This window comes from Electrophorus electricus, chromosome 20 (assembly GCF_041902795.1).
Source record: "Electrophorus electricus isolate QZ-2024a chromosome 20, ASM4190279v1, whole genome shotgun sequence".
In the NCBI taxonomy this organism is placed as follows: Eukaryota; Metazoa; Chordata; class Actinopteri; order Gymnotiformes; family Gymnotidae; genus Electrophorus; species Electrophorus electricus.
Window position 1 is genome coordinate 2,092,501 of NC_137516.1, and position 15,000 is coordinate 2,107,500.

The 15,000-nt window shown below is 48.3% G+C and overlaps 3 protein-coding genes across 9 annotated transcripts in view; 1 reads left to right on the top strand and 2 right to left on the bottom strand.

The window, feature by feature from the left end:
- The window catches only part of golga1 (golgin A1), a 14,144-nt gene extending 9,778 nt beyond the window's left edge, over positions 1-4,366 (top strand). For all 7 annotated transcript variants that reach the window (XM_081702985.1, XM_081702980.1, XM_081702983.1 and 4 more), the window contains 6 exons: positions 1,012-1,226; positions 1,348-1,506; positions 1,612-1,671; positions 1,790-2,056; positions 2,233-2,319; positions 2,588-4,366. In XM_081702985.1, the coding sequence (XP_081559111.1) occupies positions 1,012-1,226; positions 1,348-1,506; positions 1,612-1,671; positions 1,790-2,056; positions 2,233-2,319; positions 2,588-2,668 (869 nt within the window). In that variant the 3' untranslated portion in view covers positions 2,669-4,366. The remainder of the gene's footprint in view (positions 1-1,011; positions 1,227-1,347; positions 1,507-1,611; positions 1,672-1,789; positions 2,057-2,232; positions 2,320-2,587) is intronic.
- Positions 4,367-4,684: 318 nt separating this feature from the next.
- Positions 4,685-8,135, bottom strand: arpc5la (actin related protein 2/3 complex, subunit 5-like, a). The gene is made up of 4 exons (XM_026996055.3): positions 7,719-8,135; positions 6,739-6,811; positions 5,756-5,932; positions 4,685-5,318 (listed from the first exon to the last, which is right to left on the bottom strand). Exons 1-4 carry the CDS (start codon positions 7,856-7,858, stop codon positions 5,256-5,258), a joined length of 453 nt encoding a protein of 150 aa, XP_026851856.1. The 5' UTR covers positions 7,859-8,135; the 3' UTR covers positions 4,685-5,255.
- Positions 8,136-9,242: 1,107 nt separating this feature from the next.
- The window catches only part of LOC145652570 (uncharacterized), a 7,379-nt gene continuing 1,621 nt past the window's right edge, over positions 9,243-15,000 (bottom strand). The window contains exons 3-5 of the mRNA XM_081702986.1: positions 14,278-14,568; positions 13,011-13,149; positions 9,243-11,229 (exon numbers count right to left, since the gene is read on the bottom strand). Coding sequence (XP_081559112.1) covers positions 10,158-11,229; positions 13,011-13,149; positions 14,278-14,568 — 1,502 coding nt within the window. The 3' untranslated portion in view covers positions 9,243-10,157. The remainder of the gene's footprint in view (positions 11,230-13,010; positions 13,150-14,277; positions 14,569-15,000) is intronic.

The window sequence follows — 15,000 nt, forward strand, 5'->3', positions numbered from 1 at the left end:
GTGTGTGTGTGTGTGTGTGTGTGTGTGTGTGTGTGTGTGTAATTAATCATGACATTTTGTTGACGGTTTCAAACGTACTACTGCTTGTGACGGTGAAGACAGAGCTTCGTATCCTTGGACCAGATTTCTTTACTCCAGACGCCCTCGCATTTACATGGAGACTGAGACTCTAGGGTTTTTGTGCTGTGGGTGTAGCAGTAGCCTTACCTCCTCAGCTCTGTCTGTCCTGTTTTTGTTTAACTACCTGCAACCCCCCTTTCTGCCTGAGGAGGTGCTATTGCAGTATTCCCTGGCATTTGGTTTCCTGAAACCTTTCTGGGCCAGTCTGGGTTGGTCTTTACAAAACCAACACTTTTTTAAGCAGTCTAAATTGTTATTTTTAAATGTTTTTACATCATATAAGAAGACAAATATTTATAACTTTTTCCTTAGTTATAGTGGTGAATTACATTCTTTTTCAGGTCATTTAAAAAAATAAACTATGGTCTGAAACTTACACCACTGTTTTTGTTTGTGTGTGCGTTTGAGCTTGCGAGGAGAATCTTTTAAAAGGCACTCTCAGATTTCTAAGCACAAAGCAGACCTTGACTTTTACAATGATCAGAATTTCGTCAGCCTCACAAGGGAGTGGGTGTGCCAGCACCTTCTGTTTATACACAAACCCTTCCAGTTTACTCAACACTGTCATGTGTGCTGTCATCGCCATGACAGACAGTGGTGTGACTGGTGGCGTACACCAAACAAGACTTCAGCCACTTGTTTTGTATTTATTACTGGTTTTTTAAAATGTTTTGTTTGTTTAAATCCATCAAAAGTGCCAGTTTGAGAGTGAACAGTTGTGATTAGTAGAAGTGTATGGACTAGCGTGCAGGCATCACTGCGTCTGATCTGTGTGTCTCTTAGAAGTGGACCATTGTGAGGGTTTCATTCACTCTCATTACGCCTGTTTGTTTACTCTCTGTGTGTGTGTTTGTGTTTGTGTGTGTGTGTGTGTGTGTGTGTGTGTGTCAGACCTGCAGGCAGCACGCTCCAGTTTCTCCTCTCTGCAGGCTGAGTGGGAGGAGTTTCGTCATCAGACAGAGGAGAGAGAACGTGAGAGAGAACGTGAGAGAGAACGTGAGAGAGAACGTGAGAGGGAACGTGAGAGGGAACGTGAGGGAGACGCCCAGATCACAGCACAGGAGCCCCTCCCCCAGCCTGACGGGCTCAACTCCTGCCCGGCAAAGGTCGGGGTGTGTGTGTGTGTGTGTGTGTGAGAGAGAGAGAATGAGTGGGATTATATATCTGACTGTTGAAAGGTGCTATATTTGATGATTGTAGTCCTCATTGTGTGTGTGTGTGTTTTAGGTGTCTGATCTGCAAGGCGAGGTGGAGAGTCTGACCATGCAGCTGCAGGAGGCAGAAGTGTGTGTGTGTGAACAAAATGGGGTCGTTGCCATTGGCGACCTGGATCAGCTGCAGAACACTAACAAGGAGCTGGAACAGCAACTCGGTGAGAAGAACAAGGTGAGACGCGCGCACACACACACACACACACACACACGCAGTAAATGTAGCGCTCACCTGGTTCTGGCACGCTGCCCAAACTGATGCTATGAATATTTATTACAGACGATAAAACAGCTACAGCAGAGACTGGCAGAACTGAAGAGGACCTTACAAAAAGAGCTGGTGTGTGTCTGCATGTTTGTGTGTTGGGGGTGTAGCAAAGCCATTGTGTAATCAGACTGCTTTGTCCAGCTGCTCTTGTCTGCATCCTCAAATCTTCACCTGTTTGTTTTGGCCACAGAAACTGAAGCCAGACTCTGACTCAGACAACAGAGACAAGCTCCAGGAGGCCCGGCCCGAGAGGCCGTCTGACAGGCCCAGCGCCGAGGCCCCTGTCCCAGCCCTGGCTGCTACTCCAGCCCCAGGCTCTGCTCAGGGCCTGAGCCCTGCGATGCACTCCTCTCTAACCAGAGTCACAAACAGTTCAGATCTGATGGACACAAGAGAGATCAACTTTGAGTACCTCAAACACGTAGTGCTCAAATTCATGTCCTCTAGAGAGACAGAGGTGAGACACACATAAAGGCTAATCCGGCTTTAAGTCTCTGATATATGTGAATTTAAGGCAGTGTGTTTTTCGTCTCGTGTTGTGCTTTGTTTCACACACGGAGGCTAGTGACGTGCTTACTTTGTGTGACTCGTTGCATCATTGTATGCTTTTGTACGCATCACTTCCTTCCTCAGGCGTACCAGCTGATCAGAGCTGTGTCTGTGCTGCTGCACTTCACACGTGAAGAGGAGGACATGCTGAAGCAGACCCTGGAGTATAAGGTGTGTGTGTGTGTGCGTGTGTGTGTTACTCGTGACACAGTCAAGAGTAACACACACACGCACAGGATGCTGTCTTAAATACACGTTACCCAACAGCGCACACAGATGCACATGCACCGAGGCTGAGACTACAACACTTGACTGGGAAGCTTCCTGCATTACCAGTATTGGTGGTATTGACACAGTTGTGGGCTGGAATCATGGATCTGTTAGTACGTCAGAGCTCTGAGCTTAAGAGCGGGGATGCTCACGTGTGTTTGCTTCGCAGATGTCGTGGTTCGGCTCCAAGCCTACACCCAGGGGCATCGTCCGGCCTTCCATCTCAGGAGCGCCGAGCGGATGGAGCTGAGAGATAGAGGGAGAGAGAGGGAGAGGGAGGAAGGATGGTGGCGTTGATGGTGTTGTTGATGGAGTTGGGCTATAGCGGGGAGGGTGAAGATGACCTGACCTGTTCCTCCAGTGTTAATCCCCCTGGTCTGAGAACCAGCAGACAGCCTCCTCCCTGTTCCTTTGGCTGGCGTGTCTCCGCCGACGACCAGCTGTGTGGGGGTCTTCTCCAGCAGCTCTTTGGCGGAGCGAGTTCCAGCGCGGGAGGACGAGCTGAGTCATGCTCCAATTTGGGCTGCTGGGATTCCACCACACCTCAGTTCCCAGGATCACGTATGCATGCATGATTGCGTGAGCGAGTGAATGCATGAATGAATGCCCTGCTGACTGTGTGTTCACCACAGATATCCGCTGCTACCCTTCAGCCTGAGAAAGTACTGTTAGACAGAACTGGTTTCTCATCGACCTGGTTGTTTCCTTTGCTCTGTTCTTTTTACCACTCTGAAGATGGTCCTGCTCAGATCAATGTGGACCCCACGTTGTCAGTAAGCGTGCATGTGGAAATATGGTGGACCGCCAGTAGACTGCAGGAGAAGGAACCATTACTATAGACTCCCATTTTGAAGATGCATCTTACCTTTACCTGCCTTGTGTATGTGTAAATTACAGTTAATTACATTCCATATGTCTATTTATATATGAATCTGTAAATTTCAAAGGAAAACGGTTTATAAATCATTGGGCGTATATGTTTTTTTTGTTTTTTCTCTCTTCTACAAGCGTTTATTTAAGAGCTGGGTTTAGTTTTTAATCCTCTGGGTGTGTCTGTGGGCATGGCCTGGCTCAGTATGGACAGAGTGAACCTGCCTTGGCTCGCCCCTTGGCCCTCCCACCGAGATGGAGAGTCCCGAGTCAGAACCAGAGACTTAAAAAGTACATGCAGACTCTGGGCGTCAGTTTTGCTGCGTGGTGAAGTTCTCTCATCTTTTGGTGAACACAAAACTTTGGATCAGATATTTATAATATCAAAACTGGTGCTACGTTGTGGAGCACCAGACCGAGAATAAACAACTAAGCAGATTCATCAAAAAAGGGTGGGGAGTAACTATTACTTATAATCAAATGACTGGATTTATACTAGGCTGAGGTCCAGGGCCCCGTATCTCATAAGCATTGAAGTGTTAAGAACGTCTTAAAGGAGAGGGAGATGTTCAGTGTAATACTCGCTCTGCCATTTAACGATGACCTTCGTGTTAACATGCATTTGGGAAATCCAGGCCCGTTTCTCAGTTTTGACTTCAATACTTTTAATTTCAGTGTAGTCATAAATGATGAATTCATTTCCTTTTTGCAGCCCAAACATGAGATTTTAATAGTCAGTATGATCATGAATCATAAATTCATAAATCAGTAACTCTGATTCCGATTCCTGACACCCCCACTGTTTCTACAGATCAGACAGGAGTGTGTTCTACTTTAGAGGGAGACTTGGCCCACTTTGCTATAGATGAAAATGTTGTGAACTGATGAACTTTCACTTTTCCCTCTTAACTTGGTTTGCACTACAGCATCAATCCCTCTTAACTTGGTTTGTACTACAGCATCAATTCCACATAATCCCATCCAATTTCCCCCGTTTCCTAACAGTAGCACTGTTTGATTTTCTTGATGCATTCATATCAAGACTTGAATAAATGATCCTTCTTTGATTTTGCTGAAAGGCTTGTGCCTGTGTGGTTTCAATTTTGGTCAGAACTGAGGTTTCAGCGTGTCTGCCAACTAAGCGCTGTACAACCTCAACACTTTCGTTCATCCTTCTGCATTCTGTTATTAATCAGGCACATTTCAACAGATGTGATGTTCAAATTAACACCTTCCACAGCAGAGGAGGGCAGACTTAACCAGCAAGATGTTTCGGAAATGTGAGGTGAGACTAAACTGAGATGTGATTGGGAGATGAGACTAAACTGAGATGAACCACAGTGTAGCATGAGCTGTAGACCTGGAGCAGGTCTCATTACCAAAACCAGACAAAAAACAGAATCAGGATCTTTATTGCACCAGGCACTTCACAATGACCCCTGACCCCCACACTAGGAAAGAAACCACAACCACCACTGCAACGCTATATATATATATATATATATATTAATTAAACATCCTCTGTCTGTACATATGACCATCCAACTCTCAAGTAAGGGAATTGGTGATTTATTCAGGGGTGCTGGAGGAGGGATAAACTCACACGCGTACACACACACACACACACACTTTCAAATGTCACAGTTTATGAAGCCTAGAAAGTTGTTCAAGGCTAGTACAGAACAGTCATTCCACCAACATTCTGTTTAGATACACAAAATAAACCTCAGTGCTCACTCAGCGCAAAGGAAAACCGTTCAGAACTTAATCACTCCCAGAGTTAAATAACCGATAATAGTTTACATTAAATAGAACAAAAACAAATTCCCAGTTGTTTTTGAGTTAAAGAAGCTGTTCTGTGTAGTGCGCTGTCCTTTCCGTCGCTATTTCCATAGTGAGCGTTGGAGCTGCAGGAAGGGAAACCGTCGATCCCGCAGCACGCGCGGTTCTTCTCCACCTGTCTTTGTTCAAACGCACTTCCTTGCTGTCAGTACTCGTACAATAGACCCCAAACCTCCAACAGCAAATGCCTGAACAAAAGGGAGAGAGAAAGAAGGGAGGGGCTGTTTAGAAGTGGAGGACCACCCTGGGGAATGCAGTCGGGTTGCACTGAAATGGAGGTTTTGACTAGGGAAAGCCGTCGGGACAAAGCTGGAATGGGACACAGAGCGGAACTTGCGTTTATTCCATAGACACCTTTAACAAAGTCATAAGCACTTTAACTAACACCAAAACATGCTGAACCAAAAAAAAAAGACCACAGAATCTGCCTTATTCCCTGTGTAGTAATGGTGATAATGTGTCATTACTGTCTTGGCATTAACAAATGGTGCATTATTGCTCATGTCCGTGGTTCGTTAATGCAAACTAAGTCAATAAATAATGTTAGCCAATGGCACACCATTGTAGAGCGTTACCAGACGAATGTAGCAAACGCCCGAGTCAGAGAGGCGTGCGCAGACCTCACCTTCTCATGCCACTGCAGCAGGATGGCACTGCTGTTCTCCGAGGGCTTCTCGAAGCCCCTGTAGATGTACTTCATCAGCAGGTCCACCCCGCTCCTGTCCAGAGACCTCACGGCCGGCTCGATGTCACTGCTCTTAAAGGAGGTCAGAACCCGCAACACCACAGCCTGTGCTCGCTCCTGAGAGACAGAGGGAGAGACCGAGACTATTGTTAAAAAAAAATGTTTAAAAATCTATGGGACATTAAAATACCCCATATAACCTTACGTTAAAAATACCACGTATAACCTCATTTATTTCTAAGATCAGGCATACAACAATCCATTATTAAATATAACACCTTCGCTTGGGGCAGTCAGTGACAACCTCCCCATTCCTATACACACTAAGTCTTCTTTGTTAAATATGTTTACACATTAACCAGTTAATTATCTGCTATTATTATTATTATTATTATTATTGGAGGTGCTGCATTGGTTGGTATTTTTGCTGAGGTTCATAAAGGAAGCTACTAATAAGCTTTTGAATATTTATTCTCTGAAACAACTTCCAGTGCTTTGGCAGCGTTGGGTTTTGGCAGCTGTAAAGCCTTGATGTAGCTGAGAGGACGAGGTGAAAAGTTTGGTGTCATCCCCCGAGTGCGTAACGCGGCCTGCACTCGTTTCTCATTACATAAGATTACTGAGAGCACGTCAGACGCATCTGAGTCACTGCAGCTGGGACACAGTTACATCCACTAGCGTTAAGCAAACAGCGACGTCCACCACGCCTCGGTGAACAGCCGAGCCTCCAACAGCACACCGCTGCTCCCGATGGTGGCTACCACTCACAGCTCACGCCATTTACATGTACTGCCCTTGGGCAGAGGGCCCCACAGAAGGGCTTTGTGGTCTTGATCACACCCTCCCGTGAGCACTGACAAGTCACTGATAACATTCCAAAACAAAGGGAACATTCCTGTGATAGTGGGTGAAGTGTGACTTACCTTCACTGCCGGATTCTTGGAGTTGATTGGCGGGTTCTTTAGAGCGACGCGGAACGCCGTCAGCATGTCCCCCGTGCACCGCTGTCAGTTAAGGAAAGCGGGTCCAACAGCCACCAACGCGGCGCGCTCTGGCTTAGCAGCGTCACACCACCCGTCTCCACTGAATCAGCATCCACCCCTTTACCATGGCAACCCTGCTAATCCCACAACCCACTCCTAAACAGATGAGGACCGACGACGTTCCGCTCCACCAGGAACGCAAGTGTCTGCTGACACTGGAGATGTTGGAGAATGGGTCCAACCATTCCAACAACAGAGCTTGGGTTTTGGAAAGACATGAAGTACATAATAAAAGACACTAAATGTTTTTGATTCTGTTAGAGAGAGAGCGAGAGAGAGAGCCCCACAAGAGCAATGAAACAGTTTTTAATAAATGTCCAAAAGAAAGAAAGTTAAGTGCTAAACAGACGTTCAGACACATGGTAAGTCTGCAAAACTCGCTTTGCTGGTGGTGTGTGCGAGCAGAGCTCAGCGCCTGCAGAATCGCAAACGTCAGCACGCTGCACTGAACTCAGCCCTTACTCACAGAAACATCGGAGAAACTTGCGAGAAGATCAGCGGCTTCCACGAAACCGGTCTGGTTTGCTTCCCTAAACAAACAGTACAGCAAGAGGGCGAGGAACGCGAGACCGCAACCATATGACCTCGAACCTCATCTGTCACCTGGGTCAACACTTGGGGTCTGGACCTCCTGAAGCCCAACTAGCCCATACACACCAACACCAAAACCAAAACCTCCACCCTCCTGACACCAAAGGTGCTCGCAGCCGTGTAATGAACCACCGCGTGGCGGCTTATTAAGCCCAACCAACAAGCGCAACGCGTCACACCTGCGCCTTTAAATCTCTGCGCTTTGCTTTGCGTTTGGTCATCGCGCGATAAACGCGCATCTTTAGGAAGGCTCGAGCCCGTAAGGATATTGCCTGATGAGCGCGTCCACCTGGGCGGCGTCGGGCCCGTGCTGCTCCGCGGCCTCGTCCTGCTCGTCCACGAACTTGTTCTCGTCGTACTCGTCGACGTCGACCCCCCGAAACCGCGACGACAGGGTGTTCTTCGCCATGGCAACCCGCCCCGACGGGCGCGCGCCTCACACGGCGTCCGCTGCAAAGCTCCGATGCGGTTCGGTCGGTCGCGCGACGCTCGAGCCGTGGGACGCTGGATGTACGGACGCCTCGCGCTGCAGTCGGGAGTCGGCGCGACTGAGAGCTCGGGGCCAAAACACAGCGGCACGCACCCGTCACCGGCGGAAGGCGCGAGGGTTACCTCCGCTCGAGCGCAGCCGCGCCACACATCGCCGCAGCGCACGCAGAGCCCAACTGTAGCGGAAACGGAATTGCACACGGCAGATACAATGTGGACCCGTTATTTCCGTTTCCGGTTAAGAAACGCCGGTTGCTACAGTATATGTCAATAAAAGCAAATCGACGCATTTTAAAGAAAATCTACGAAGAATAAAATTAAAGCTAAAGTTTCGGGTTGAGCCTGCAGAATATGCGGACGTGTGTAATGTGATGATTAGATGAGGAGTCCTCTTACAGTGTAGTGTCAGCAGCACTGATAGTATATCAGACTACAACTGTACGTTGTTCTGTTCTGTACGTCGCTCTGCACAAAAACGTCCGCTGAGTTCTCTAAGTGTAATGCAAATGTCATGCAAAATGCCTTAAAACAGTCTTGCTTGCGACCCCTTTCTCACTTTTTTCACTTTAAGATGTACACTTGTGTGTGTGAGAGAGAGAGAGAGAGAGAGAGAGAGAGAGAGAGAGAAGGGGGAGAGAGAGACAGAGAGGGAGAGGGAGAGAGAGAGAGAGGTGTAATGCGTGTCGCAGCCCGTAGGTGGCGTCCTTGCTCTTCTACGCGTTGGCCTCGCTTGATCGCCATTAATTCTGACGCTTCAAAATAGAGTCAAGCGTTAAAACGCACGCGTGAACTTACAGGACAAATGTCCAGTGAGTGTGTATAAAGTAGACATGGTAGCGAAGTGTTTAAGCAACTTTCAGATGCATCCCTGCCCGCCGTGTCTGTCAACGCGTGACCATTTCGCATCATAGTACCGCAGTCACGTCGATTACACACGCGAGTCTCCTTACACCAGCGTCCTTAAACCTCGAGCGCACCATGAGCCCAGCTCTAGTTTTGCATGGCACGCCGGCCTCGTTTTTCCATGTTGCCTATTTCGGGTCTTTGTGTGACCTGGCTCGTCCCCAGAGCATCCACGCGCTGTGGGCCATGACCATGACTGCGCGCTATTTGAACACTCGGATAATTTGGTTGCGCGCGAGATCTTAGATCGTATGCACGCTAATATTACCAACTCTGTTTTGTTTTTTCTTCATTACGAGCCCCGGGTGTCTGTGTGATAAATGCTGCGTGTTTGTTCAGGCACCGTCTCTGTTCCTCGTACTCACGAGGGAGATCAACACAAATATTTGCTATGAGCGCGAGCGGGAGGAGCCGGCAGCGCGGGCCACTCCGCGGAGCCCTACTGCACTCGGGCGCTCGCGCGTCCCGGGGGTGGCGGAGCTTTTATCTGCTCGGTTACGCTTCCGCGCTTCACGCCAGCAGCGCGTGACTGCAGAGGAAGGCGGTTTGATTCTCGTTTGAAAACAAGTTCTGGTTTGCAGCCTCCAAACGCACATTGGTGTGGTTTACATCTTCTGAAAAGGTTACAGTATTATTAGAACCATGATGACTGTTGTAACATAGCTGTTTATACTTGTATCCTAGTATTGCAAATTATTTATTCTACTGCAAAATATCAGTGACAAGGGTAAATCTGTTAGACGGTTTTTTAAAAGTCTGGATTTTTTTCTCTTTCATGCTAAGTATTCATACCTTAAATTACAAATGCTTGACTGTTGCTAAAAGCAGCAGTGCAGATCCTTCCACAGGGAGAGTACTCGTGTTTAAAATGTGATGTAGCTTGTGACATGATATGGGCCAGTTGATGCTAGACAGTAAAGACTAAACTAAGTCCATGTGAAAAGCTTTAAGTTTATTTCTAGTGAAAGCCTGAAGAGTCGTGGGTGTCTGAGAACTGAAACAGCAACCCCACGTTACTTTAATATTATGCTTCAAAGGAATGTGTGCAGAAAACTTAAAAACTCTCTTTTATTTCAGTTAACAGAGAAGAAGCATCTACATCTGCAACAATGATTTTAGTAACATCGTCAGCCAGCTTCCGCTTGAGAGAACAAGAGCACTTTAACAACAAAGATGCTTGCAACCTTCTTCCAACATTCGCTCGGTGTCTCGCACGCACACACCTGACTGCATATTTTCTCATAACACTTTTCATTCATTTACGCTGCGTAGGTAGGAGTCTTCACACCCTGTGGCTTTCGAATTGGCAATCCATTTTAATCTGAGCTCTGACACCTGTTATTGGGAGTGTGGAGCTCATATACACTCTTGGTCTCCTGAGGCCCCCAAGGGCCCCACACAAAGGTCTTGGTAGTTTTGACTTTACGAGGCAAAGTGCCCCACTCAGAGCTCATTATTTCGGGGCGGTGTTCGGCTGTTCCTCTGATGCCCATGTTGGAGGCACAGTGATTTCCTGTAGTCTCTGGGCAACGGGGCACTTTCTTGGTGGTTTTGATTTCTCTCTCCACAAAGCTGGCTCCAGTTGTCTGGGTTTTGGCACGGAAGAGCTCAGGGATATGAAACATTCCGACACGATAGCCAGAGACGGTTCCGCATACTGAAGGCAGCGCGCGGGTCAGGAGGGGGGTGTGTGTGGCGGTGGGCATGACCGCAAAAGGGAAGAGTACAGTTGGCAGCGGCTGAATTTTCCTCTGCGGACTCTGGGCTTCCGAGTTTGGGCTCCAGGTGCGCGCAGCTCTGACTCTAACTCCTCGGAAACCCGGCTTCCCGGGTGTGACGTTCCCTCTTTTCTCCACGATCCGCTGGTGTCGTCTTTCCTGTTTTTCCGTGAAGGTTTGTGGAAGGTCAGCCTTGTCAAGTTCCGTCCTGCTGACTCGTGGGATGGTACCGTTCATGTCATCTGAGCTGCTGTTTCCGCTACATCCCTGCTGTCTGCCTCCTTCTACAGCATCGCAGGCCTGAGTGATGTCATCATGCCTGGTGCCATTCGGTTTGCTCTCCTCTCTGTCGATTATGTCATGGGGGGTGCCTTGTGTGATGTCATGTCGTTGTTTACCCTCTGTGACATCCTGTTTCCCATCATCTTTGCGATGTATTTGTTCATCCTCTGTAATAGCAGGTTGTGCCATGATGTCATACTCTTTTCTATTTCCTGTGCCGTGTTCTTCGTCTCTGGCAGTGGTGTTCTTTTGATCACTTGTGGTGTTGCGCTGCCTTTGAAGTGTTGTGATGTTTTGCTGTTGTTGGCCTTTGGTTCTTCTTTGGCTTGTACCTGTGATATCCTGCTGTTCCTTTGCTTTGTTGTCCAATCTCTTGTCATTTTCTGAACTGTTGAACAAAAATGATTTGAAAAAATATTTCAGTGGTGTGAAATGGTTTTAAACTGGAAAAAAGCTTGAATACCTGCTATCTTGCAACGTTTAAAAACCAATTCATTCAATGCCAAATGACTGAATGTGTATATACCCTTTAAAAGACAAATAATTTGTCGGTGGGTTCTCTAAATAGGAGAAAGCTTTTGACAATTAAAAAACAAAATGGAACATGAATGGCCACAGAGGTCCAAAGGTTCCTGATGAAGAGTCCCTGGACAGACACAAAGAGAACCTACCCCACCCTACCTACCCCACCCTACCTACCCCACCCTACCTACCCTCCCCCGCCCTCCTCCTCAGAGACACAGGCTTGAATCCTGGAAGCAGAGCAAAAGCTGCACTTCCTGAGAATCACATCTCCTGCATGACCTCGCGGTGCACACAGCTGCAGGGACATGCCGCTCTGAACACCCCTGTTGCACTTTTTAGTACGTTGTATGTTTTTATTTTTTCAGTCGATAAAAGCAGTTCGAAAATGTTGGTTTGGATTGCGTGTCAGTGAATTAAGCCTCATTGTGCTGCTCATTATGTCCTTGTTATGGTGTCACAACTCCAGCGTGCTTTACTTTATCCGTGCACACGCCTGCTATGTTATCGGTTGCAGGTTACCAGTTAATTAGCTACAAGTGCTTTTGGAGCATCTCTGCATAAACCAGGACACGTTTGTCTCTCTTCACATTCCCAAATACGGGGAGTTCAACCTCCGTTCACCCAGAGACGGCAACTGATGAGCCGTTTGGCTAAATTTGGCATGTTTACACCAAGGCATAATACTGTTGATAATGTCATGTGTTGTTCCTGTTAAAACAGATAAATAAAAGTGAAAAAAAAAAAGTAAATAAAGTTAAAAAGTAGAGTCCTGGCTGATGTTTTTTGTGTCAACATTAACGTTTTGTCCAGACCAGCTGGAAGCTGGACACTGAGCTCGAGGGGTCAGGGGCTGGGTGGGGTGGGTAGGTGGAGGAGGGGAGGAGGTGAGGAGGGGTGGAGGGGTAGAGTGGAGGATGGGAGGATTTGTTACTGAATATCCCCACTGCAGCTCTGAAGGAGTTCCCAGAGTGCCATGTGTTTCCACCAACCCGGCAAAAAAACTCCACCAGCTGCCTCTGAGCACACACAACAGAGGCCTGACCAACCTCAGCTGTCCCGAGGCTGCAATGTCATCTGGATTCGGTACAGTTTCACCGTGGAGATGGATAGAGAGCGTGTGACTGGCTGTGTGAAACTTACACAGTGAGTAAAGGCAGTAAATCTGATCCAGTAAATCCCTAACAATGTGTGTGTGTATGTGTGTGTGTGTGAGAGAGAGGTTAAGGATTTACAAGGGCAGACTGTTCTGTTCTACCCAACTTGCGTATTGCGTTTGTCCAGGTGAAATAGGAATGTAAGCTGGGAGAGTACTTCCTGTTAGCAGGGCACTGAAGCAGTCTGACCACAGTAACACTTTCAGCTGGACTACAGTAACAATTTTCCATGCTACAGTAATCTCCACAATAACTGCTTATATTTACTCCATACAATCACATTCCCAATAGACTGGTTTCATCTGCTTCCTAAAATACGCGGCTGCCGATATTTCATTTCTCCCGCACAGTTGTATCCTCCAATGTCATTTGCAAGTTACAGTTTACAGCTACAGAACACGGCAGATGGCATCCAGGGAGACTTGTCCGAGTGCCGGTCACTGTGTCCTCCTGTAGCTAACCTCCAGTGGGGGTTTCCCTCCATTTGTACCTGCTGTGCTCCGCTGTGGCGTTACCTCCCACATCAGACAGCTGGCTGTGGGGCAGATAGAGATGGAGGATGGGAGTTGCTCCAACAGCACAGTTCTCAGCCCGTCTGAGTCTCCAGACCACCCTGCAGCTCGGGGTGTCTACACAGACATGGACATTATGGTCACTGGCTGCGAAACCGTGTCCTTTCTGAAGTCTAAACAGAGTGTAGTCTCTTCCTGAGATGCGGCGTTTCTGCCTAAGATAAGAATATTATCAGAGAGCACAGTCGTGCACTGCAGCATAACTGCGGTAACCACACTTTTCCTGATTTAGCCCACATCCTCCACTATCACTAATAATCGGGCAGGATTATTTATTCAGAGAGGCAGGGTCCGCTCTACACTCCAAAATCTTGGATCCTTTGAAGTCGTTGGCACTCGCGAAGTCTCCCCGCCCTGGTGATAATGACTCGGAGAGACTAAGAACCAAGACGCTGCCCTGACACAAGAACCTCTCGCTTCATTTCCCTCTGCTGTGCACTTCCTTTAGGGTTTGCACCTAACAGGTGTGTTTTGCTATTTTCTCACTGGCACGGTCAGCATCTACAGGCGTGTTCGGGGCGTGAAGAATTCCCTGAGCTGTGGCGTGTAGGTTCCCTGGGCTAATGGGTCATTAGATGTGTTGACTTGTTACTTCCAGATTCCAGACCTGGTGCAGCTCTGCCTGGCATTCTGAGGTGAACAGTCCATGATCAACGACATGCAACTGTCAAGTCGTGGTGCCTCATTTAGTTATGGAGATGGGGAAGGCCTAGAGTGCTATAACTACCCTGCACTACCCTGCGGGGTGTGGGAAAGACGCTTTTTAACTCTAACTGTAAACAAACACGGTAGCAACTTAAGCACAAGTGTAGCACCTTCTCTCTCTCTCTCTGTTTCTCTGTCTCTCTGTCTCTCTCTCTCTCTCTCTCTCTCTCTCTGTCTCTCTCTGTCTCTCTCTCTCTCTCTCTGTTTCTCTCTCTCTGTCTCTCTCTCTCTCTGTCTCTCTCTCTCTCTCTCTCTCTCTCTCTCTGTTTCTCTGTCTCTCTCTGTCTCTCTCTCTCTCTCTCTCTCTCTCTCTCTCTCTGTCTCTGTTTCTCTGTCTCTCTGTCTCTCTCTGTCTCTCTCTGTCTCTCTCTGTCTCTCTGCCCAAGGAAGAGACTTTGTGCATCTGAACTGGTGAAAGTCAGGAGTTCAGTGCCAGTTCAGTACCGCAGTGTGTCGTGTGGAGGCGGACCGGACCGGTACCTGGTGCTAGCTGGGCCTGGTCCCCGTGCTCTGTGTGAGGGTGTGCGGGCGCAGTGTTGGGTTGACGGGCCAACACGGGCCGCTCCCTCTTCCTCGCCATGCTGCTGCATGCTCGCCACGTCTTTTCTCCTCTACCTGCCGCTCCGCTCCTCTCCTCGCTCTCGCGTCTGGCTGCAGGGCCACCTCCCGTCCTGCCCTCCTCCGCTCTCCTGCTAGCCTCCTTCTTGCCTCTTGCCTGGGAGGAACAGCGGCGGCTGGGCCTTGGGGAGAGCACACACCGCGTCCCACACCCTGGTGGGGGGAAGGACCGACTCAGTGCAACAACCAACAACTGCTCACCTTGGATCACCTTGGATCTCAGGACAGAGAGAGACTGTGAGGTTGTGAGGTTGTGAGACTGTGAGCTTGTGAGGTTGTGAGACTGTGAGGCTGCGAGGTTGTGAGACTGTGAAGTTGTGAGACTGTGAGGTTGTGAGACTGTGAGACTGTGAGACTGTGAGGTTGTGAGGCTGAGAGACTGTGAGACTGTGAGACTGTGAGGTTGTGAGACTGTGAGGTTGTGAGGCTGAGAGACTGTGAGACTGTGAGGTTGTGAGGCTGAGAGACTGTGAGACTGAGACTGTGAGACTGTGAGGTTGTGAGGCTGAGAGACTGTAAGGTTGTGAGACTGTGAGACTGTGAGGTTGTGAGGCTGAGAGACTTTGAGGTTGTTAGATATGTGCA

Excerpts from the sequence above, each read along its gene's own strand:
- arpc5la (XM_026996055.3), bottom strand. The coding sequence starts at position 7,858 with ATGGCGAAGAACACCCTGTCGTCGCGGTTTCGGGGGGTCGACGTCGAC. Across the intron at positions 6,812-7,718 it reads GTGGACGCGCTCATCAGGCA|GGGGGACATGCTGACGGCGT; the intron begins ATATCCTTACGG and ends ACAGCGGTGCAC. Across the intron at positions 5,933-6,738 it reads CCAAGAATCCGGCAGTGAAG|GAGCGAGCACAGGCTGTGGT; the intron begins GTAAGTCACACT and ends TCTGTCTCTCAG.